The sequence below is a fragment of the Eublepharis macularius genome, chromosome 18, assembly GCF_028583425.1.
Source record: "Eublepharis macularius isolate TG4126 chromosome 18, MPM_Emac_v1.0, whole genome shotgun sequence".
NCBI classification, from domain to species: Eukaryota; Metazoa; Chordata; class Lepidosauria; order Squamata; family Eublepharidae; genus Eublepharis; species Eublepharis macularius.
In genome coordinates this window covers 27,072,015-27,096,629 of record NC_072807.1, presented here as the reverse complement: position 1 = coordinate 27,096,629, position 24,615 = coordinate 27,072,015, and the positions used below count along the sequence as shown (strand labels likewise).

The 24,615-nt window shown below is 39.7% G+C and overlaps 1 protein-coding gene across 2 annotated transcripts in view; it reads left to right on the top strand.

Annotated features, from left to right (window-relative positions):
* The window catches only part of SPPL2A (signal peptide peptidase like 2A), a 33,095-nt gene extending 8,480 nt beyond the window's left edge, over nt 1-24,615 (top strand). Inside the window, exons 4-16 of one of the 2 annotated variants that reach the window (XM_055002451.1) lie at nt 1,409-1,498; nt 3,050-3,183; nt 4,700-4,851; nt 8,829-8,925; nt 10,875-10,976; nt 11,471-11,552; nt 12,044-12,118; nt 12,869-12,925; nt 13,244-13,297; nt 13,729-13,828; nt 15,254-15,331; nt 15,447-15,607; nt 22,537-24,615. In XM_055002451.1, the coding sequence (XP_054858426.1) occupies nt 1,409-1,498; nt 3,050-3,183; nt 4,700-4,851; nt 8,829-8,925; nt 10,875-10,976; nt 11,471-11,552; nt 12,044-12,118; nt 12,869-12,925; nt 13,244-13,297; nt 13,729-13,828; nt 15,254-15,331; nt 15,447-15,607; nt 22,537-22,611 (1,257 nt within the window). In that variant the 3' untranslated portion in view covers nt 22,612-24,615. The remainder of the gene's footprint in view (nt 1-1,408; nt 1,499-3,049; nt 3,184-4,699; nt 4,852-8,828; nt 8,926-10,874; nt 10,977-11,470; nt 11,553-12,043; nt 12,119-12,868; nt 12,926-13,243; nt 13,298-13,728; nt 13,829-15,253; nt 15,332-15,446; nt 15,608-22,536) is intronic. The other variant, XM_055002452.1, reaches the window with a different exon arrangement.

Sequence of the window (24,615 nt, the reverse complement as noted above, 5' to 3'; positions counted from 1 at the left end):
GCCAACCTCCAGGTGTGGCCTGGGGATCTCCTTGAATTACATCTGATCTCCGGACAACAGTGATCAGTTACCCTGGAGAAAATGGCCGCTGTGGAGGGTGGACTCTGTGGCATTATGCCCTGCTGAGGTCCTTCCCCTCCACAGACCCTGCCCTTCCCAGGCTCCACCCCCAAATCTCCAGCAATTTCTCAAGCTGGAGTTGACACCCCTCCTTGAAATGGCTTTTCATAGCAAGTGGAAGAGAGTTGTTTTATATTCCTCACCCTGCCCTGAGGATAAAAATTTCTCCTTGGGCCAGTAAAAAAAGTGGCTTCTGACAGATAAGAATCAAAGGTAGCATTTAATCATTGGCTGATAGCCACCAGGAATAGAGTCATATTGATTGTGTCTCTCAGAACTGTATATTATAGACGAATTTCATAATAATGATAACAGCAACACTTTTCTGTACAGATTAGTGCCACTCTCAGAGCTGTGAAAAAAGTCAGTGTTGTTATTATTCGCACAGTATAGCTGGGGAGTTGGAGCTGAGAGGAGTGTTTTACCCAAGGCCATCTGCTGAGTTTATGGGAGTAGTAGGAGTCGAACCAGCAGAGTGCAGATTTACAGCCCAACTAAGCTGCAGCTTCCTGGTCAGAAAACATGATGATGATGATGCTGATAATGATAATGGTGGAGTTAGTGATAGCAGCATTTATATACCGCTCTACTAAACAGATTAGTGCCCCACTCAAAGCAGTGAACAAAGTCAGTGTCATTATTATCCCCATAATGTAGCTGGGGAGCTGGGGCTGAGAGGAGCGGCTTATTCAAGGCCACCTGCAGAGTACATGGTAGTAGTGGGAGTTGAACTAGCAAAATGCTGATTTGTAGCTCAGTCATTTAACCGCTGTGCTAGAGCAGATAGCTATAAAAAATAAACTTGCCTGATCTGAGGTGCTGGTTTTTTCCCCACTTATGATCTGGGAGGGACATTTGATGATAATGTTGCAGTGTTGATCCATGTTTCCTACGGATTGTGATGAAGGGCTGCTGCTGTTGCCCTTGATGAGCAGCAGGTGTTTAGAAAACCTAATACGGGAATTCTGGAAGGGAAGAGAAGTCAAAACCCAAAATGTACAATCGGGAAATGTATAGATGTCAGCAATCTGCATCTTCTCAATATTATGTAGTTGGGAAGAAAACCATTATGTGATGTATTTTGTGGATTTTTCAGCCAAACTTTACTGGGGAGAGGTCCTGGGAGAAGTGGGTGGGTTGTACCCACACTTGCTTGTCCTTGTAATGTATAGCCTGGGCCCAAGGGGTGTGTGTGTGTGTGTGTGTGTGTCTTGCTTTTATACTTTTAGGTGGCAAGTTCAGTAGTTGGTTTAGTTATGCAAACACACCATGACGTTTCTTTTTCTAGAGTACTCCTTCAGGTGACAGGACCGTGTATAAAAATCTCAGCATTCCAGTTGCACTTATCTCTAATGAGGATATTCTTGACATTAATAAGGTAAGTAGTTTCAAAATTATTTACTTGTTATGAATAAAAATACTCATTTGTGTAAAGTACTTTATTTAGGTTTCGTAATCTCCCTTCACCTCTCTAGTTTCTCCCCCAATATTTTATCATGATAAGCACATATTTTCTCAGATTAAACTTCTGCTGTTTGCTCACCAAAAAGTATTTCTCTCACCTTTTTTTCTTGTTTCTGATTACCGGGGTGTGCGTTTTGTGGAACGTTATTTTGACACTTTCGGAAACTATCCTCTGATGATGTCCCTTCAATTTACAGATGTGTATCAAGATCAGTTTAGTAATTTGTTTTCCTCTCTTCTGGTCTTTTCTATAAAATTTAAATGCTACTTCATGAAACAATTTTCCTCTAAAACACAAGTCATGTATGTATCACTTCAACCAGGATTTTGATAATATTTAACCGCCAACTTCCAGTCTTTCATCTCACCTTAGTGCTTGTCCTGGTCAACGTGCACCGTTACCATTGTGTGATTCTTTTCCTTTGGCACGCTTAAAATAAAAATGTAAAGCTCATAATGTCCCTTGGAATCCTAGATAACCATGGCAGACTGTGCTTGTAGCAAAAAGCTGCCGCCTTGAATCTTACTGACTTTCATCGAATCATTTTATCTTTCATAAAAATTGGTTCGTAACATTCTGCAGCCTACAAAGACCTGTAGTCGTGCATTTTGACTAATGTTGATTTCTCAATCCAACTACTAGTTAGCGGATCTCATTTTTAAAAAGACTTTAAACAATACGAATATTCAACAAGAAACCAAGGGGTTAACAGGTAGAAATGTCAGAAAAAGAAGGAATGAAGCCACTGGAAAACAGGGAAGAGAGATAATTACGTTGAGGAGAACAGTAAGTGGAGATGGGAGTATTTATTTATATACTTTTCTCCCCAGTGGGGGACCCAAAACCCCTTATGATGTCCGTTGCTCCTCATTCATTTTATCCTCACAACAACAACCCTATGAGGTAGATTAGGCTGAGAGTGACTGGCCCAGTATCACCGAATGGGCTTCTGTGGCAGAGTGAGGATTGGAACCTGGGTCTCCAGATCCTACTCCGACCCTCTAACCTCTAACCAAGTATTAGCAGATGAGTTGTAGCATTTTGGCAGGCCTGCCGTTACTCACTCAGCGGCTCACAGCAAACGCGCTTTGGTTCCCAGCAATCAGGAAAATAAGCTCTCGTACATTTGCAGAAGTGTTCTTTTTTCTTTTCCCTTTCAGGCTGTTGACATGCAACAAATGATAGCATAGGCACACGTAAGCAAAATCTTCACAAGGTAGTAAAGTCTGTGGACTTATTTAAAAGACTGTCTTACTGATACTGAACCAGGTCAAAGCCTGTAGCGGTAATTTTGAAAGTTTTGTTTTCCCTAAGGTCCTCCAGGTGCAGTATAGCTATGTACAATATTCAGATGTAGAGAGTGAGAGCTTATTGTTGTTTGCCCATAAGTTTCTAAATGTCAGTCTACCTGCTGTTAATTTTTCCACTAACTGATAACGTTTATAATATGTTTATAATTTCCAGGTTCTTGGAAATAATGTTAATGTAACGTTGTATTCACCACCTTTGCCAGAGTTTGACTTCAGTATGGTAGTCATATTTCTCATTGCTGTGCTCACTGTGGCAGTGGGAGGCTTTTGGAGTGGAATGGAAGAGCTGTAAGTCATTTCAAGCACTTCTCAATTCTTTTTTCACATAAAAATTACCAAGCTACTATTTCTTCATATGTTGCGCTTCTGTGATTTGAATGGTACTGCTTTTTCTGCTTATCTGTTCAATCTGTTAAATTGATTGGCCATTCAATCCTAACCAGAGTTAACATCCTTCTAAGTATGATGAAGTCATTGGGCTTCGAAGGGAGGAACTCTGCTTAAGGTTTACTGTTAAGTTACATAGCCAGTAGGCGAGGGCTGCCAGGAAGCTGTTTTCATTTTGTGTACGATTGAAATGCTAGTAAATCTTCAGGAAGTCAGCCTTTATGATACAATTCAAAATCTGATGTCCCAGTATAACAATTTTAACACTTCATACCATTTACAACATAATGCTTTCCTCTACAGGATTTTTTTTTATTCCTTTGGAACAATATCCATTTAAAACATCAGATCAGAAAATCCATAGATTTTCAAGAAAGATCTCTCACCAGAAGGAATCCAGTGTCCTGTGCACATACATATACATTAATATACAAGAGGAGACATTCAGTAAAATAACTTCCCTGCATCCAAGAGTGAAATATACATTAAATAAAGTAAACGTACTTTACATTTTTCATCTTTTATGGATAAAAGCATTTGGAGGGCCCACTCTACTTGGACTCGTGCAGGCAGATAAATAGTCAATGGGATCAGCTATTGAGAAAGAAAATGAAATGCCTAGGAATAACAAACAACATGGTCGAGAGACTACAGAGACCAAAATATAATTAGGCAAATAAAAACGTGTGTCAGGAAGTTGGACATTACTAGTACATCTGTTAGGGCACGGAGGGTATGTTCAACTCTTTACTTAGGTATTGCTCTCCTGATGCAAATGCAGAAGTATTTTTATCATTTGACAGTACCGAAGCTCAGAAGAGCTTTTACTTTGGCAAGAACGAATGCTCTTTCCTTGGCAGATTTGGAGGGTAGATACAAGAAAGTACCATATGCTAAAAGAACATGCAGATGCCCATATGATAAAATTGAAACCATTGAACATATGATTTGAGCGTCCCATATTTAATGAGTTCAGGGCTACCTTAATCACCCCTGTACTTAAAAATATGGAACTACCTAATATGAGAGCGCAGGTGACATGGTTATTATCGGATACAAATGATTTCGTTACTTTTTCTGTGGCAAAATATATAGGGGCAATAATTAAACATCAGTAACATGATATTAAGTAAGGTTCTTCCCATTTTGATTTCTGACTAAGACAATAGCTGTATGAGCAGTACTAGATAGAGATAGATACATTAAATGAGGTAAACATAGTTTACATTTATCATCTTTTATGGAACTCTGCTAATTCAATCTGAGCTGCCATTTTGATGGCCTGAAATGAAGCAATCTGTGACTGTAATGGCAATCAACATTTAGTATATGCTGGAAAATGTGTTGTGATGGGGCAGGTAAAATAAAGAATTGTTCTTTGCACTGGCTTTTTAACATCTTATGTTTATCCTCCCAGAGAGGAATTGAAGGCAGCTGCAAGCTCTGAAAACAGAGAAGTTTCAAGAAAGAGTTCAGAAAGTATCATTTTCAGCCCTGTGAAAGTTATCGTATTCGTTGTCCTCTCTTGCATTATGTTAGTCTTGCTGTACTACTTCTACATATGGCTAGGTAAGAAGACATTTGGACTTACCTAGTTTTACTTTCAAGTTTTAGCATGCTTTCTCAGACCCAGTTTTCACAAAGGAGGCCATTTTGGGTGGGTGGGTGGGCTCTCGCAATTTCCCCCCCATATAAAGCAATTCTGTACACACAAACACATGAAGCTGCCTTATACTGTGTCAGACCATTGGTCTATCAAAATCAGAATAATCTCCAGGGCCTCAGGCAGAGGCCTTTCCCATCAACTACAACTTGGAGGTGCCATAAATAGAACCTTGGGCCTTCTGCATGCAAAGGAAGGGCTCTGCCACTAAGCTCCAGCTCCTCTGCACATAAAACTCTTCCAGTGAGTAGGATCCCTTGGCAGCTCAGGTACTCTTGCATGGGCTTTACTTGTGCTGCAGTCTGAAGAAAATTGAGAAGGGGGAAATTGAACTAAGAAGGATCTTTCCTTTTCGTGTTCCATTCTTGGTTACCAGAGGTGAAAGAAATTTAAGTTTTCTGTGCAATTTTTTGCTGCCTTGGAAGGCAGGCGAGGATTTCTGTGATGCATTGACTTTTGGACAAGATTTTTTTTTAAAAAAATAGAAGTCTTCATTTGCTGTTTCTTCTCACTTACCAGCTCAGGTGAGAGGAACCTAGGCCCCTTTCCGGAGCTATCTCCGTATGCCAGAGGTGTTATCTCATTTGAGCTGATGTCTGGAGAAGAGATGGCAAAGCGAGAACATCCTTCTGTAAACAGTGCAAAGGAGATAAGATCCTGCCTCGCGTGAAAGTTGTATCTAATTTGCACTGAAATTAGGATTAAAAATTAGAAGGGGGAAGGGAAATGTAATATTTCTAACCATCCCCATCCCCTAACACTCAGAAGTTGCTGACCCACGCACTATATCAGAGGACTTGGGGGAAGGGAGGGGGTTGATTGTGAGCACAAACAGAGGCTAGTTAGCAAGCCAAGCCAGTATTTGTAGACACTTCTTCAAGGTTGAAGCTTTCCTTTTGAACAACAAGATAAAAGTATTTTACAGGCACGCAGCAAAAATGTAAGCAAATACGTAAATACATTAGTGGGTTCAATTATAAAGATGTTTATTAGGACATAAGCCCCACTGACTACAATGGGATTTGCTTCTGACCCAATGTGCTTGGGATGAGTGTCTCAAATAGGTGTGTGTGTGTGTTATATGCTGTCAGGTCACCTCTGATCTATGTCAGCCCGATGAATGAAAGACTTCCAAAATGTCCTATCATTAACAGACTTGCTTAGATCTTGCATATTGGTGGATGTGGCTTCCTTTATTGAGTCAAGCCACCTCGTTTTAGGTCTTCCTCTTTTCCTACTGCCTTTTACTTTTCCTAGCATTGTTGACTTTTCCAGAGAATCTTGTCTTCTCATGATGTGACCAAAGTACAATAGCCTTAGTTTTGTCACTTTAGCTTCTAGGGAGGATTCAGGCTTGATTTGATCGAGTACCCAATTATTTGTCCTTTTGGCTGTCCACGGTATCCTCAAAACTCTCCTCCAGCACCACATTTCAAATGAATCAATTTTCTTCCTGTCAGCTTTCTTCATTGTCCAACTGTCCAACTTTCACATCCATACATTGTAATAGATAATTCCATATATTGGATTATCTTGATTTTTGTCCCCAGAGAGACATTTTTATCTTTAAGGATTTTTTCTAGTTCCCTGAAAGTTGCTCTTCCAAGTCTCAATCTTCTTCTTCTTTATTGTAGCCTCCTTTTTGCTTGATGATTGAGCTAAGAAGTAGAAAATCTTGAACAATTTCAGTTTCCTTGTTGTCAACCTTGTGTAATTCCTCAGAAGTCATTGCTTTTGTGTTTTTTGTGTTCAGCTGCTTTGGTTCTTTCTTTTTTAACCTTCATCAGTAATAGTTTCAAGCTTTCTCTATTTTCTGCCAGTAACGTGGTGTCATCTGCATATCGCAAATTGTTAATGTTCCTTCCACCAGTTTTCACACCACCTTCTTCTAATCAAGCTTTCTTTATGATATTCTTTGCGTAGAAGTTGAACAGGTAGGGAGATAATATGCATCCTTCTTTTTTGCCAATGTTGAGAGTACAGGTTGCACATCAAAACAATCAGATGTTGTGTCACCCTCATTTCTTTTAACACTTTCCATAGCTTTTCATGATCCACACAGTCAAACGCTTTACTGTCATCTATAAAACATTGGCTGATTTTCTTCTGAAATTCCCTGGTGTGTTCCATTAGCGATCGTAAATTTGCAATGTTATCTTTAGTGCATCTCTTCCTTTTCTGAATCCAGCTTGAACATCTGATAATTCTTGTTCCATATATGGTAAGAGTTTTTGCTGTAGAATTTTGAGCATCACATTACTTTCATGGGAAATTAACACAATGGTCTGATAGTTCCTGCACTCTTTGTCATCCCTTTTTTTGGAACTGGAATGTAGACCGAGCATTTCCAGTGTGTGGGCCATTGTTGTGTTTATCATATTTGTTGGTAGATTCTTGTTAAGATTTTAATGGACCAATTTCTGTAGCTTGAAATACTTCTATTGGTGTTCCATTTACTCAAGCTGCTTTGTTTCTCCCAATTGCTTTGAGTTCAGCTTTTACTTCACTTTCTAAGATTTCTAGTTCTTTGTCAAAAGAACCTTCTTTGAAGGTATCTGTCATCCTTCCATCTCTTCTGTATAGTTCTTCAGTGTATTGTTTCCATCTTTCCTTTATTTTGTCTTGATCAAATACTGTATTTTCCTCTTTCAGCAAGCATCCTGAGCTATGGCTTGAATTTCCCTTGATTTCCCGGATCTTGTGGAACAGATCTCTTGTTCTTCCTTTTTTGTTGTTCTATTTCTTTGCACATGTCTCCTGAAAAGCTGCATTTAGAATTCTGACTATTTCTGTCACTTTCTGCTTTTGCTTTTCATCTGTCTTAAGCAATTTTAAGAGTTTCCTCGGTCATCCATTTAGGCTTCTCCCTTCTTTTGGCTACAGGAATAGTCTTTGCACATTCTTCCTTGATAATATCTCTGGTTTCAGTTGTTCTGGTTAGGGCTGTGCGCTTCGGGTTTTGCTTTGGGTAACCCGATTCGAAATGCTTCGGTATTCCCCCAAGCGGAGCCAGCATGCTGTACCCACTTCAGAATACCGAAGCAAAGCTTTCTGAAGCATTCGGAAATGCTTCGGAAAGCTTTGGGACTTGTTTAAAGGGCCCCGCCACTGCTTGCAAGTAGCGGTGGGGCCCTTTAAACATTAACCCCCCCCACCTCCCTCGCCTGCTGCCGCCGAGCTGCCACCCGAGCCTGCGGGGTGGTGTGGAAGGCCGGAGCTGCCTCCTCCGGCCCTTCCTGCCCCTCAAACGGCCACCGCGGCGCTGGCACATTGCGGCCATTTGAGGGGCAGGAAGGACCAGAGAAGGCAGCTCCGGCCTTCCCCACCACCCCGCAGGCTCGGGCAGCAGCACAGCAGCAGAGGAGCCTGCTGGCTCCAGGCCACGCAGCCTTGTGCTGCCGCCACCCAGCTGATAACCCAGGTAAGTGGGTGGGAGTTGGAGGGATCTCTCCGTGGGGGGTGGAGGGGTTGCCCCAGGGAGGGGGTGGTGGTGGTGGGAAGTTCCCCCCCTCGCTTCAGTATGCTCCGAATCTTTATAGAGCATAACGAAGCGATTCCCAAACCCCGAATCCGAAGCTGCTTGCCGCTTCGGATTTGGGGGCATTCTGAAGCGGGAATACCGAATCTACCCACCCGTGCACAGCCCTAGTTCCGGTTCACAGTCAATTAAACTCAGCATTGCATATCTGTTCTTTATGTGGTCTTTAAATTCTTCAGGATTGTAAATTTGCACTATGATTTTTATAGTATTCTCAAATAGATATGCAAGTTTATATGTATTTAATAACTCAAATATATATCATATGCATTATTAAATACACATAAACTTGTTATTGCATGGTTCTTGTAGCTTTCTAACAATTTATTCTTGTTTTCCCCCTAGTATACGTTATTATTGCCATATTCTGCTTGGCATCTGCAATAAGCCTGTACAACTGTCTTGCTGTACTAATAAGAAAAATATCTTTTGGCCAATGCAGGTACTGTCCATTTCTTCATATATTTTTAATGATTTTATTACTAGTGACAATGAAATTATATTTATGATTATATTTATTTGGGTTATTCTTGCCTCCACAAATATTTCAGTTATACAGAAAGGAGCAACCACCTTACTTGACTGCATGCCTCTCCATTTCTCTTCTTTTTCTTTTTACAGACTTTTTCTAGATCATTTTGTAGTTCTTTGGAAGATCTTTCAAGATGTGATCCACCTTTTTTTTAGTGCCATGTAGGAATTTGTATCATGAGTGACCATAAATAGGACTAACCCTAGCCACCTAAGTGTTTCTTTATACTTAAAACTATATTTTAACATTCCACAGCCAGAGTGGATAACTCATCGTTGAGCATCCGCTGAGCCTAGAAGCATGGATATCCCAGGAACTTTGTAGGCACAGAGCTTGCTTTGACAATAGAGATCTGAATATTAAGAATCGGAATGACCACTCTCTTGATGAGACAAGCTATTAAGTATTTAAAAACTACTCCTGCAGCGTCTGCTCTTAAATCTCTCCATAATGCTATTGGTTGTTTGCTTCTGTAAATAGAAATTTTTATTAAAAAAATAGAGTATGATAATAGAAAGTGCATAATAAAGCTTATTCAGGCAATAATTGAAATTAATTTGAGACGTATACTAACTTATACAAATAGTACATTTGAAATTAATTTGTAACTTACACAAGCACTACATTTAAGATTAAACTAGTAAAATATAATAAGAATTTTAATAACAGGACTTAGTTGTGTGATAAATCTCCTTCCCTCTCCTTGGTTACTTAAACAAAATAGCAACTATTTTACTAATCTTTCCCTGTTTTTCATCCTTTTATCTTTATGCTAAATTGCCTTAATTAATATTAGTTGTGGCCTAAGTAATCAAAGAAATCCCTCCATTTCCCCCCAGAATCAGTTATTGGTCTATTATGTAGATAAGCAGTTAATTTGGCCATTGAGGCATCTTCATGGACCTTACCTGTCCACTGATGCTTCCGGAGAGGCAGCTGCTTTCCATCTCACTGCCTGTAGCGCTCCAGCTGCCGTCACCATGTAATGAAAGAGGACTCCCTGCTCTTTTCTGAGATTATTTGGTAGAATGTTTAATAACATGTCCATAACCACATGAATTATGTTCACCATCGCATGAATCTTCAACTTGTAACTCTTGATTTGGTTCTGATGCTTGTCTTCCCAGCCTGGCTGCCCTCCCCTTTGCTAAAACTTTTTTTAAAAAAATTGTTAATTATAATTAACATACTTCAAACTCTTTTGTAAATCTTTATGCTGTGGGTGAATTTCCGTTTGTACAACTACACAGTCATTTTTGTACTACTGTGTCTTTTCTTACATTTAAAGTAAGATTACAACATAGAGTCTTTGGGCTGAGTGTTGTGGGGTGGAAGGAAATAAATTGTGAGCCATATATCCAAAGAGCAGTCACTGTAAGACACTAAACAAGACAAATGTGGACAACGTTTTATTTATTTATTTATTTAACATTTCTATTATGCCCTCTCCAGGAGCGGGCTTAGGGCGGATCACAACCCATTAAAATACAGTAAAATTCTATGTCTGTAAAACATTTGTAAACATTATTAAAATAAAAACATAAACTCAATAGCTAGACATTCAATAGCCAAAAACAGTCAAAACAGCTAAAAGAAAGCTATTGGTGGTGACCTCTATAATTAATTGTTAATCTTTTATATAATTTCAGTGGAGCTTCCGGGAGTGCAAAAATCCTACCAGAGAAAAATGGCTTTGGGTGAAGCTGTGCAATCCTAAACAGAGTTATAGCCTTCTAAGCCCATTGGCTTTGGAGAACTTGGAACGGTGTGACTCTGTTTAGGCCTGCACTATTTGTTGGTTTCAGAAGAACCGTGCACTGTATTCGTGGCAAAAATTACAATGCGAGTTCATTTTTTAGGCTTGCTTGCTGCAACACAACCTTTGAAGTGAGACTCATTTTCCTTGCTGGATTTTGCATCGCAGCATCTTCAGTTTGGGTTGCGTTTCGGAATGAAGACAGGTAGGTGAAGAATTCTGAGATTTGGAATTGAAGCAATAAATGTTTTAGTTGGTTGTCTTTAAAAAATATTTAGGCCATGTACAGGCATAGAAGCTTTCAACCTTTTCTTTCTGTTACATATCCTCATCCAGCCCCCAAAGGCTGCCACTAAAGAGTTATCCCCATTAAAGACTGAGTTATCCCTTAAGAAGCTGCTGCCTGAAAATGGTGCCTGTGTGGAAGGTTTTCTGATGATGTGATTGGACCACTTTGCCAGTGTAATCCATAAGCAAAGTTACACCTTTGTAAGCTCATTGACTTTGATGGACTTAGATGGGTGTAATTCTGCTTTGGATGGCACTCCTACAATGCAATCCTAAGAAGAGTTGCTCCAGTCTAAATTCATTGTGGGCTTAAGACTGGAGTAACTCTTCTTAGGATTGCACTGCAAGTCTACCAAATGTATGCAACATTTTATGCTTTATAAAATATATCACATTCATTTTTTATTTTAGCTGGGCTTGGATTTTACAAGATATCTTGGGAATTGCTTTCTGCCTGAACTTTATTAAAACTCTCAAAATGCCCAACTTCAAGGTATAGTAAGTAAACTGTTTACCTAGCTAAAATATATATTAAATGTTACAACTTCCAGACATGTACCAATGTTGTTCTGTTGTAATGAAAGCAAAAACAGGGACTTGTGACGCCATAAAAGGCTATCATATTTTTGTGTTTGTATGGCATATGAGCCATTTATCATTAAAAGATTAACAAAGTCCCACTGAACTCTTGTTTGCATGCATTCAAAATTAAAAATTGCTGCTTAATTTTTTCTGCCCAGAGTTATTGGAATATCAGCTGCCGTTTCAAAAGAGGTACATTTCTAGTCCCAAAGATGAGTTTGAAAAGGGAGAAGAAAAATAATAAATGATCATAATCAGGAAAATAGTAACAAGAAGCCCAAATATTAACGAGCTGTTGTTTATTAATTTTAAGTGTCTGTGGTATAATTATACTATTCTAAACCATTAAAGATTTTGTTATCATAAGTAAGTAAAATAACAATGGTCTCTTTTGTTCTGTAGTCATGTGTTATTCTTCTAGGTCTTCTCCTTGTGTATGATGTATTTTTTGTCTTCATCACGCCATACATTACTAAAGTAAGTACATGGATTTATAACATGCTGATGTTCCACATATTTAAACTAGCTTTAAAAAAAACAATGAAGGAATAATAAAAGAATTTACTAGAAAATTACAAAGACAGGAGGGATGAGATAGCTCTAGATTGTGAATATAGATTGCGACATTCAGAAGATGAAAAGATTGCTGTTACAGGAAACAGAACAAGATGTAAGTCATTTGATAGTGTCACCTGTTGGTTGCTGCCATCATTGTCCTTGATGAGTCCTCACACAGGACAAGAGGGAGGAGAGCAGGGATGGATTTGTAGCCCTATCCCTGTTCCCCTTGACCTGCCTTTTACTGCCAGAAACCAAGGCTTGAAGGCTAGCATATTGTTGTGGTTGCCTAGCAACCTTCACAATAGCCACTGAGGGCATTTGTTTCTTAAAGATACAGGTGTTGTTTCTATTATGTTTTTAACCACCACCCCAATGTATTTTCTTTAGATTGTAGTTTTTCTGCAAACCTGGAGTTTTTCTCAGGTTTGTAGAAACATCTGTTCCTGGCTCAAGTCTCTGGATTTAAGTATCTACAGATGGAGTCATGTTGAGAATTAGATATATTGATTATAATTTCAAGCACCGTTTTTCATGTACTAGTAGAAATATACTGTGAGATGATTACACTATACTATGGTACATTCATTTTTTGAATGTCTAATATTCTGGAAGTTTAATGTTCTTAAATAAATTATTCTGTTTTAAAGTATTTCTTTACAATTTCAGAGTGGGGAAAGTATAATGGTTGAAGTTGCCACAGGTCCTTCTAAAAACAGTGAAAAGGTAGGCATTACAGTCCTAAAAATTGTTATTTATCCTGTTAAGCATTGCAACTACTTTGTTTTCCGAGCTGTTTTTACAGTTAGCATTTATTAACACATAATTCAACTAAAATTCTGCACTTTAGTCTCACTTGCTTCAGTGGGAGTGCATTAAGCATGTTCTTAACTATTTTCTCTTAAAATAGGACTTCCTAGTGCTTGATTTTGGCTGGATCATGCCCTAAATATTTAGGTAGAATATGCTCTCAAAATGTAGCCATCTTTTCTCCTTTTTTTAAAAAAAAGTATTAAATGCTTGTTGACTTGGGTTTGATCCTAGAGTTATGGAAACTTGCTGGAAGCCTCTTCTGAGCGGTCAGCTCCTCATGAGAAAGTAAGGATTGTTCACTGGATTTTAAATCGCATCCTCTGAAAAATAGTAGCCTTTGGGGGAAAATCTCTCTCTCTCTCTCTCCAAATTTGTTTCTTCAGGGTTTGGACCTCAGTATTGGCCAATTTTTTTTTTTTAAAAGCAGGCTAAAGTTCAGACCTGCCTTTCTCAACATGTAGCGTGTTTCCTTAATGTTACTGTGCATAGTGTTTGTATATCATACACGTGCATTTTTCTCTTGGCTTATCCACGTGGTCGTATTTTGCATACTCAGCATCTCGGTTCCTGTTTTCTTAATTCAAATCCCTTATAATCTGAAGTTTGGCATAAAGTAGATGAGTTACTAGTTCTAATAAAAAAATGCAATCTTTCTTTCACAAATGTCCATTGGGTTGGACTTAACGGGGGGCGGGCTTTGCAACACTGTGTTACAGTTGCCAGTAGTAATGAGAGTGCCCAGGCTCCAACTCTGCACACCGATGATATGCGGCATGCCGTTTTCGCTACTTGGGTTCGGTGACATTATTTTACCAGGTAATTATTTCTTTTTAGTAACAGCTCAGGTTAAGATTATTTACAGTTTTAATTTAGCATTGCCTTGGGTCCCCTAGCTATGTTTACTGTATTATGTGATGGATGTCTCTTTTTAAAAAAAAAAAAATAAGAAATTTGTGCTGGTCTTTGGCCGAATAAATTGATTGATTAAGAATTTTATTCATTTAAAAAACAAACATAAAAAAGCACTACAATTGCACACAAACTAATGAAATAAACAAAACCAAAAATAACGAATGAACATACAAAAACATACATATATAATACAAACAAAAAACTAAACTAAATGTTTCCGATTTTCTCCAAAACAAATATTCATATCATGTCAAATCTACACTTTCTCTAGGTAATGATTAAAAGCTCTTTTTTCTTACATCAAAATTTATTAATCCATAAATCCACAAATTTATTTATGTAGTGGATGTCCAAAGCGCATAACTTTGAATGCAATCGGCTGTTCAGCTGGTCTTTGCTAGATATTGGAAACAAAGGGCAAGTAATCCAGAAGAGCGGGTGGGAAAAATGAGAGGATTGTAGGTGCCAGTTAATGCTTTGAGGAAATAAGATATAACTTAAAGAGACTTGCATTGGAGGAAGTTAATCTGAAACCTTAGTAGATGTTTTCCCTTTATAATTGCTTAACTGTAATTAAGATTCTCCTTTTTGTTTTTCTTTGTGCATTGTGCTTAATAGTTATCTGAAATTTTTTTTAATGTGATTGTTTGATTTGTCTTAGAATCTGTTTTTAACTGTACAATTTTTGTAATTTTGTTAAACCTAAGAATGAATAAAAATAGTACAAAAAGTAAGATTCCCAAAGCTTATATTATGTGTAACCATGATCATTAATGGACAAAAATCAGAAACCTTGAAACTAAAAGTTTTGCTTACATTTGTATGATGGACCAAATGAGATCATAGCAATACAGTAAGAGGAACTTTTCACTGAATGGTTGTGTGAACATCCTGAAGACTCCTTATCTTTATGGACTCCAAGCCTCTTAATCATTGGGGCCTAGATTTTCAAAGAATTCTTGCTGAGCTTTTACTCCACAGGTGCTTTTCCAATAAGCTGCTACTAGAGCATGGAGTCCAGCACCCAGATCCCAAGCATATTCAGTTAGAAGTAAGTTCTGTGGGTTTTAGCAAGACCTTCTTCTAAGGTACAACACTTAGGTTTTCACATTTGCAGTTTGATCATATATATGCAATCTCAGTGGCATTTACGTTACATTCCTAAGCAATTTCAGCCTTCTTACATCCACTGAAGTCCATAGGCTTAAAAAAGGTAACTCTGCTTAGAACTACACTTTTAGTTAATGAGCATAGACATGCATCTTTAACGGTTATTTCCATGGCTATATTTTTACCTGATAAATAATGTTTGTACCTTTTTTATTTTAGGTCTCCTGGTGGCCTATTGTCACAGGTTTGATGTTCAGACAAGCTCTTCCTCTGTGTATTATATTTCCTGTTGTGTAGGTAAACAGAACCAATATGCTATTCTTTGACAGTGCTGATATGCCTGTGACAAAACCAATGTGAGCATAAAGAGGTTCGTCATTTAGTGAACTCTTACTGTTTATCTTTCATGCAGCCTACGCCGTTGGCATGTTGCTCACGTTTCTGGTTCTGTCACTGATGGAGATGGCACAACCAGCCCTTCTTTACTTGGTGCCCTGCATCCTTGTCACCAGCGCACTAGTGGCTTGGAAGCGCAAAGAGATGAAAAAGTTCTGGGAAGGCAACAATTACCAGGTAGGTGGAGTACAATCAGTCTGCATGCAAATAGTTTGCACATTGTTTTCAGTGTTGATGAGGCTTGCTATGTTGAGGAAGGGGCTGTGGCCCGCTGGAAGAGCATTTCTTTTGCATGCAGCCCCCCATGTTCAATCCCTGGCATCTCCAGTTAAGGAACAGGTGGTAGGTGATGTAAAAGACCTCTGCCTGAGACCCTGGAGAATTGCTGCCAGTCTGAGTAGACCATATTGACCTTGTTGGATCAAGGGTAGTATAAGGCAGCTTTATGTGTGGGAAACCAAATAGCTATTAAGAGTCCAGTAGCACCTTTAAGACTAACCAACTTTACTGTAACATAAGCTTTCGAGAACCACAGTCCTCTATATCAGAGAACTGTGGTTCTCGAGAGCTTATGCTACAGTAAAGTTGGTTGGTCTTAAAGGTGCTACTGGACTCTTTTCTATTTTGCTACTACAGACTAACACGGCTAACTCCTCTGGATCAAATAGCTCTTGAAATCATCCTTGCATTTGCAGTATAGCCTTGTTTCTTCGCTTATTTAGTCTTACTTCCCAGAGCCAAGAGGCAGAGCATTATCAACTGAGCACCCATTTTAACTGAATCTTCATTTAAAAGCAAGATCTGTTCCAGTAGCCCCTTGGTCTTTAAGGTGCCGTTGGGTCTGGATCTTGCTCTTCTCCTACAGACCAACACGGCTACCCACCTGAAACTATCTTCATTTAATGGACTTTTAAACTGGATTTTTGTGTGGTCACTGAGGCAGGACATCTAGCTTAGCTGTAATGCAGAGAGAGATCTGACTGGTTGGTGTGCGGCTGAGGATGCTGAAGAGTTCAACAATATAGGTGAACTAAGTAGATGCAATTGATGAGGATTTGTAGATGTCCCAATTAATATCTGCAGGTTCACATGGCAGGTAAAGCATTGTAGCTTCTTCCAGTGTGGAATTTATACCTCTTTTCTGTGTTCTTGAGTGTGAAGCTGTAAGTGAATCTGTCTCGGAGAACACTGAAGCTTGAAATATTTTAGTTTGAATAACGTTTTTGGTTTGTTTGCTACAGAGTTGCTCTAAATACTTCAGTCTTAATTTTTAGCTAACAAAAGATCACTCATGCCTCAAGCCACAAGGTTCATTATTTGCAAGTATTATGTTGCCATGGTGATTGTTTCCTATGCTGTTCTCAGAGCATTCCTTTTTGAAGGATTAAAAATTGCTTTGAACTTTGGAACCTTGTGTCAGTTTGATTTAGTTTGGAATGAAAATTAAAACTCACAAGGTGGGCATCTGATTGCAGTTCAGATATTGTGAATAGATTGATTAGATTTTTTAAATTCATGTAATGTGCAGGACTTAAATAACTGTTCTTTTAATTATACTTCATCCCATTCATCTGCAGTTGTGAAATATTTTTTGCAAGTCTTCCACTGTAAACACACTTGTACTAACACAACGAATCTTTTAGCCAACAGTGTGCGTTCTTTTTTTTTTTCTTTCAAAAAAGATGGAGGGTCAATGGTCTTGTTTGGATTTATTCAAGTAGGAGGAAGAGCAAAAGTGATTCTGTTTATTTAGTTGTGTGTTTACATCATTTATACGTCACCTTTCTCCCCAGCAAGGACTCAAAGCAGCTTATGTCATTCTCTTCTCCACTTTATCCTCACAACAGCCCTGTGAGGTAGGTTAGGTTGAGACTATGCAACTAGCCCAAGATCATTTAGTGAGCTTCCATGGCAGAGTTAGGGATTCGCATCTGGGTCTCCCAGTCTCTAGTCTGACATACTAACCCCCATACCATACTGGCCGTTGTTCTTTTGATTGACACAGATGCTGAGCGAACTGATGGATAATTCTAGTGTGGATCTGATGTTTTTAATGATGCTGTCTTATATTTTTAAGATTGTTAGCTGCTTTGAGCATAATTGGTCATAAGATGAAATGTAACTGGAAATGGTGACAAAATGAAATGGAACCCAGAATTTGCTGGTCGTAGGGTGTTGTCTTTAATTGCTGTTCTGTGCCCATCTTGTGCTATTTCATACGTCCTGGCAGGAGCACAGTTAAGACTAGTTTAGAGATTCTTTGCATTTTCCTGGTAGCCTTGGATCATGTCCCAAATGTGAATTAATACTCATGTGACACGGGAGATTTCTAGAGACAGTCTTGCTGGAAAACTTACTTATTTTTGTACCATGCTTGATGCATCTTAGAACAGAGTGAATCGCAAGCAAAACGTTTACTTCCCTCATCCTGTAAACTTCTGTTTGCTAGTTGGCTCTATCACCTCAACAGAAATTACAGCCTGTTTTAATGTTCAACTCTCCTCTTTTCAGTACCAACCCACCTTTGTTTATTTTTGGTCTAAGTTGTCAGCGTGACTTTGGGTATGCCCTGTGTTGGGTCTTGCCAGTATGAGAGTCCAGTGACATTAGATAACGTGTCAACGTGTAGCCAGATTCTACTTTTTAAGTGACAGCAGAGCAGCATTTATCTCTGCAAGCAGTGTACATACTGAACTTATATGGTATTGATTTGTAGGGCTGTCCCTGCCTTCCAAGTATATCCTCCGTCTGCAGAGCACTGAACTATCTTATGTGTGAAAATGTCTCTCCTCGGGCTTCTTGGGTGTAATCTTCTTTCCGCATGGCTTCCCTCCTTTAAAAGAATTCTTTAACATAGCTGCTGTTGATTTTTCTCTACATGAACAGTGCATTCCTAAGCAGAGTTAAGCCCTTCCAAGTCCATTGAAGTCAGTGGGCTGAGAAGTGTCCAGCCCTCCTTAGGATTCTACAATAAATGGCCTGATTGTACAAATATAATAGGCAGCATTTGGAAAATAACCCAGTCCACCTGTGAAATATTTGGTTACAGAGCTTGGCTTCGGCAAGTACGCCATACTTTGTGCTGTGCAGAATGGTTGGATTCAGCAGGGGACGGCGAGAGGGATGAGGAGAGGCAAACTTTGCTCACGTGTGGCAAGCATGATAGCCAAGTACAAGCTTTTAATGTTGGGATTTTGTCATCACACAAAAGGATACTAAGCCCTGGCAAGCCAGCCCCTGCTCATCGCTCTGCCTCTTAAGGCCCACTTCTGTGTGGGGCCCACCTTGTGTGATTTCCCTGCTGCCGCCAGTACAGCACCGTGGCGCTGGGGATGCCGCATGGCGCTGGGGATGCCACATGGCCGGCCTCCCTCAGTTTCCCTGCTCCAGTCCTCCGGCAGAGGCCATCCCCCTTCACACCACCAGGGCTTTCCCCAGTTTTTTATTTAATTGGCAGCTGCATATTGTTACGACAATCTCTGTATCAGGTTCTCTGAACCCCCAATTTCCATTTTTTTAAAAAGTAAGTCTCTAATGTTGATAAATGGGGACAGACACAGCTCTACAACAAAAGGAGTGCAGACTTACTTTCTTAAAAATGAAAGCTGAGAATTCAGAGAACCATACACACAGGTTATAATGATACTCAATTACCAGTTGAAAGAACCGAAAAAGCTCCCCTGGTTGGGGGGGGCACTTTGGGGAGTGGGGAAAGGAAAAATGGCTGTTGTGTGGGCAGGACCAGGAAAATCCACTTTCCTGCCCACAGGGCAGCCATCAAATTTGGCTGCGATCTTTCCCAAAACTTTGCAGCAAAGCAGGTTTGAAAGAGATCTCAGAAGAGCTGGGGGAAATGAGGAGGTACGTGAAAGCCGCACGATCCTGTAGGGAAGGTGGGGGGACCCATGTGGACGAGGAGAAAAGGAGGCACTCAGCTCTTGCACTGCCTGCCAGTCCGAATAACAGCTTACCTACGACTGTTCTTCTGGATGCTTTTTCCAGGACTGTCCTCACTCCATGGCTTAGACAGAGAAAGAGGTGGAGTGCCTGTATTGTCTGAGTAGTGCGATATCACACTGCTTTTTGACTGAGGAAACAAGAAAATCAGTCAGTTGGCGACAAAACGGTATTAAGTACAGAGTGAGGAGAGAGCTGGAAAGGAGAAATTCAAGATGCAGCTCTCTACCTGTTTTAGGGGCTAGCAGCCACAATTAAAATTCCTAATAGGGCTGTGGACCCCCCCCCCCCCGCCCACAACTGCAGGCTCTGGCAGTACTTACAAGGGTTCTCAGATGCTTCCAGGGCAGGTCAGCTGCAGGCTAAATCCATTCACGTTCATGACCGTCCCCTGAGGCTACTGTTGTCGAGCCCTGAATGCAGGACATGATTCAAGACAGCGCCGCTTCTGTATTTTTCTCTTCTTGTTTAATAGTAGTATGAATCACTACAGGCAGGAAAATGCCAGACTCGTTAAATACACATGCTTGGCTTCCAAAATAAACGATGGCTGGGAAATGCTGCCTTATGGCATCACAAGATTTTTTTTTTAAATCCCAAATGTGACTAGCATGTTGGATCACTCCTGTCTCATGAGCATAGTTAACCTAAACGGCTTTTACTTTCGTCAGGAGAGCTACAGTCAGTCAGGCTCATACACTGAGGAAGAACCCACAGCAGCAAGATAATGAAAGACAGTCAGGGGTCGAGGTCCCAGGAAGTTTTTGAAGATCGAAAGGGCCAGACGCAGGTGCGTAGTCTGAATCAGGCAGGGGGAGAGTCCAAAAGGGAACAGTCAAGAGAGAGGGAGGAGCAGGAGCTTTAGCCCAGAAACAACCTCACCCGAAAGGCAGGTTGCTCAGAGGAGTAAGTGCTGAGGCTGGAGCTTTATTGGGCCTGCTGGGCTGAAACTGGCCCTTGGGACCCGCTGAGTGAGTGCTCAGATACTGCAGTGCAGATGACCTCCGTGAAGCTCAGGGCTCACTCTGCCAGACTTGCAGTGGAAATGGTGGCTACAGAATAAGGAGTCCGGCTGCTTGAGAGCCCATCTATGACACTTGCATGCATGCCCAGTAGCACCGTACAACTTCATATTAATATCTAGCTACTGAATCCGAATCTGTTTATGTGGTGTGTGTGTTTGTGTTGGGTTTGTTGGTTTGCTTTCCTCCTTGCTTCCAGACTTCCTGGCAAATGTATTAATAGACCTTGTAAAAACCCCTTGGATGAAATCATTCTGGGTTGTTTTCCTTTCCCATTAGCTTTGAGCAGACATTTGTCCACTGAAAGAAAAACATTGACCCATATTTACTTGTAGGGGAATTGGGAACTTTTTTTAAATCATTGGAATTTTTCCAGCTCCAAATTATTAGCCACTGACTTGAGAACTGTGGAGAGCTCTGCATGTACTTTTCTGTATTCAATAATGTCAAACAGAAGGAGGAGCATAATGACACAGTTGTGAATTGCAGTCTGTCTGTACCTTGGCTGGTATCTTAGGAATACATCAAAGGGTATATGATTGGTAGTTGAGAGGAAGAACAAAGGAGCTGCATCACCATCTTCTTTCTCTTTTATCCACTTATAGAAAAACCTTATGTAGATCATGGGTCTACAGCCAAAACTCCTAATCTGTGAGACACATTATTCCATTTCCTGTTCTCTACAATTCTGGCACTTCAGTACAAAGAATACTTGGGAACTATCTACTAGGATTTTAGGGGAACTTCTTACAGGGAGCAGGCTTCTTAACAACTAAGGCAGGAACTGATGGGCTGATGGGAGGCAGACGTCTGAGCCACTGGCATGCATGAGCAGAAGGGCAGAGGAGACAGCCTTATTTGCAAAGATGCCAGGAGACACCAGCGCACTTTGGAGAACCTGGGACTACTTACATGCAAGCAAAGGGAGATGGCAAGTGGGCACAGCTCAGGAACAACTGATAAAAGACAATGACAGGGAGAGGTCAAGGAGGAACCCCTCTGCAGCTCTGTTATGAACTGATGGAGAAGAGAGCATGCTTGCCTATTCCCTACCCTTTAATCTTGAGGCCATGGAGATTCCTTGGTGGAACCAAAGAGCAAAATAGGGGCTGCCAGTTCCTCCCAGTTGCAGTTCTCTTACATTTGCTTTCCATGTAACCACAGTGTTCTAAGTGCCGTCCTATGCTAGTCTAATTAGTACTCCCACAATATGGGTTTCATTTGCAGAATAATAACAGGCAGTAATTCAGCAGACTCTTCTCGTTAAGTAACAGAAATTAGGGGGAAATGCAGGAGTCCAGTAGCACCTATAAGACTGACAAAATTAGTGGTAGGGTATAGAAATTAGGGAGTGTGACTGTGGTACTAATTACACACAAGTAGGCATTAGGCAAAAATATTTTAAGGTTTACAAAAAATTGCCTAAGCTCTGTTGTAAGAGGAAGTTACTTTTTGCTGCTTTTTTTCATTTGCTTGGATGGAATCACTTGATATCTCAGCCCGAGGTTTCCTCATTCACTTGAATGAAGAAGAGCTTTTGACTAAACTCTCAAAATTGGGCTTTGTAATCATTTCAGAGCTTTATAAAGCAAATTGAATGACTGTGATCTTGATCCAGATGTGTACTGGAGCTTCCCCCCACCCCCCATTCCCTCCACAGATCACCCAATTTACCTTTTTTTTTTTAGCTTGCCAAACTAAAAACGTGGTTCCTGCCTGCAATATAAAGTTTCTAGTTCTGGGCCATTTGAACAGCCTTTCCCCTAAAGAGTCCTCCTGCGTATAGTGAGTAAAGGAGCTGATAACGTCTTACTGGTCATTTCAGGCTCACACACAGAATATACATCCCTCCTCCACTCCTTGTTTACTGGCTTGACAGAAGAGCTGCTGAAAGCAAAATTCATTGGGGAAAATAATCCATACTGCCTGAGCCGTTGTAAACTTGTGTGTTTTTTCATGTTGCTGGATTACTGATCGTTTACTATGGATGTTTTCTTTATGTCATTGGAGCTTACTTTGCTATAAGATGTCTTTGCTATATGATGTTAATGGTTCATTACACTGAAAACATTGCCTTTGCAACAATTATTATTAAGATTATTAAGAATGTTCTGGTTTTACACTCAGGTGATGGATCCTGCAGATTTTGCTGCTACTGAAGAAAACTCCACGTTATCCAGTGATCAATGTGGAGGACAGTAACTGGTGGGCACCCAAAATGATGTATCAAGATTTTTCTACGCAAATAATAGAAAACGGTTTGATTTTTAAATTTGAATATTTCTTACAATTTGTTACGAAGAAAATTGCCTTGTTTTTACACTTGCACATATATTTTTGTGAAAAGTATACAGTTATTGATGATATCAGAATGCATAAAATGTGCTGTTTTTCAGCTGCTAGAATATATTCAATAAACCTGTGCCTTTGCCTATGAAATTGATATTGTTTGTACGTATCATCTCAAACGCTGCCATGTACCAGGCTTTCTGACTAATGCTTAAAAGATTTTTTTTGCTGCAGATTGGCAAGAACTAGAAGTGTCTCAGAGTTTCTGGCAATAAATGCAAAACTATGCTTGGACTATAGGTAACAATTCAGTTGAACGAAACACTGGATTGCCAAGAATGACACAAAATGGTAGAGAGATGAGTGGTTAGTTTGCCGTAGCTGTGTTTTAACACAGTTAATGCTCTATCCTTTCAAGCAGCTTTATTTTCTCTACCCAGTTGTATGAAGACCAAGCACTTTGTAGTTGAAAAGCATTAAACAGAGAGTAGATGAGGACAAAGAAAACAGAAGATTGTTTTCCTCTTTAAAAATTGAATTTCCATGATAGGGATGCTGTTTAGCTCTTATTTCACCAAAGACACAGAGAGGTGACCTACGGCAGTTACTATATTGCTACGAATAAAGAGCTTCCCTTTCTTGGAATTTCAAGAGAATTTTTTACTAACAGTAACTCTTGTGAAAAACACAAACAGGGTTCTTTCCCATGGAAGCTAAAGCCAGACCTCCTTTTTGACATGTTTGCTGCTGTTATTTTGCATGTTCCCAATTACATTTTTAAGCATCTGATAAAGAAAATTATGTTTTCAATTCCACCTCCACTTTTGGAAAGGGAAGTAAAGAAAAAGCTCAAGAATTGTGTGCCAGATCTTTTAAGGCAGTAATGCGTTATAAGCCAAAGATATCTGGAACGACCTGCAAACAACTGACTGTTAGTAGTGCCTTAATCAAAGCAGTAGCAGCACCTCCCACCTGTTTTTAAAATATATTTCAGTACAGCAAATGTCAGATGGATAATCCAAAGATCAGATTCCATTATGAGTGGTATCAGTCAGGTTTCTTTCCTGGACCAGATTGTAAGGAGACCTCAATTCTCTGTTGAATGGAGGAAGGGGCATAGTTTTCTATTCTCAAATGCAGGAACAATCCATTATGTTTTAGTTAGTCATTTCCAATAGAGAGATGTCCTTTTTTCATCTGGAGCTCACCAACAAGTTGTATCTGGGAGACGCATCTGAAGTAAACAAGACCACAAAGCAGCTGTTAAATCCATTGGTTAACTGAAAACTGTTGCATGCCTGAGAAACTTGAAGTGACAGCCCACAAACTGTCTCGTCCCATCACCAAACACAAGGCATTCAGGTTATTCTTTAGACAACACGAACTACTTCAAACCCTGGCAGATCACAAACCTGCCTAGTTTAATCTTACATTTCCAATCCATGTCGGATTGTATTTTACAAGGGATCTAGTAAAGGAATTATTTATCAAAACGCTTATCAAACTGTAAAGGCCGTCTATATTGCTCAAGCTTTGATGAATATTCTGGGGGTTCTCCTGTGGTGTGATTGATTTGGAAGATGTTAAAAATTAAGAGCAATTGCTTGGATTATAGAAAAATTGTTAAAAGTTGGATAGTTTAGTATCGTCTACCAAAAAGCATACTATTAACATAGTTGACTACGACTGCATTTAGAAACTTTTATTGGAACTGATATATGCTTTAAAAATTCAGTTGGCTTTTTACATTTATGAGCCTTAATAGCTAATACAATAGCATAATGGTACGATAATTTCAGCATTAGTTATCAATACTGACAATTACCCATGTCACCTGTGGAACTCTGTAAAGTATTTTTTTAAAAGAATGTTAGAATTTGGAACACTATCTGGTATTTAATAAACTTTTTGACAATA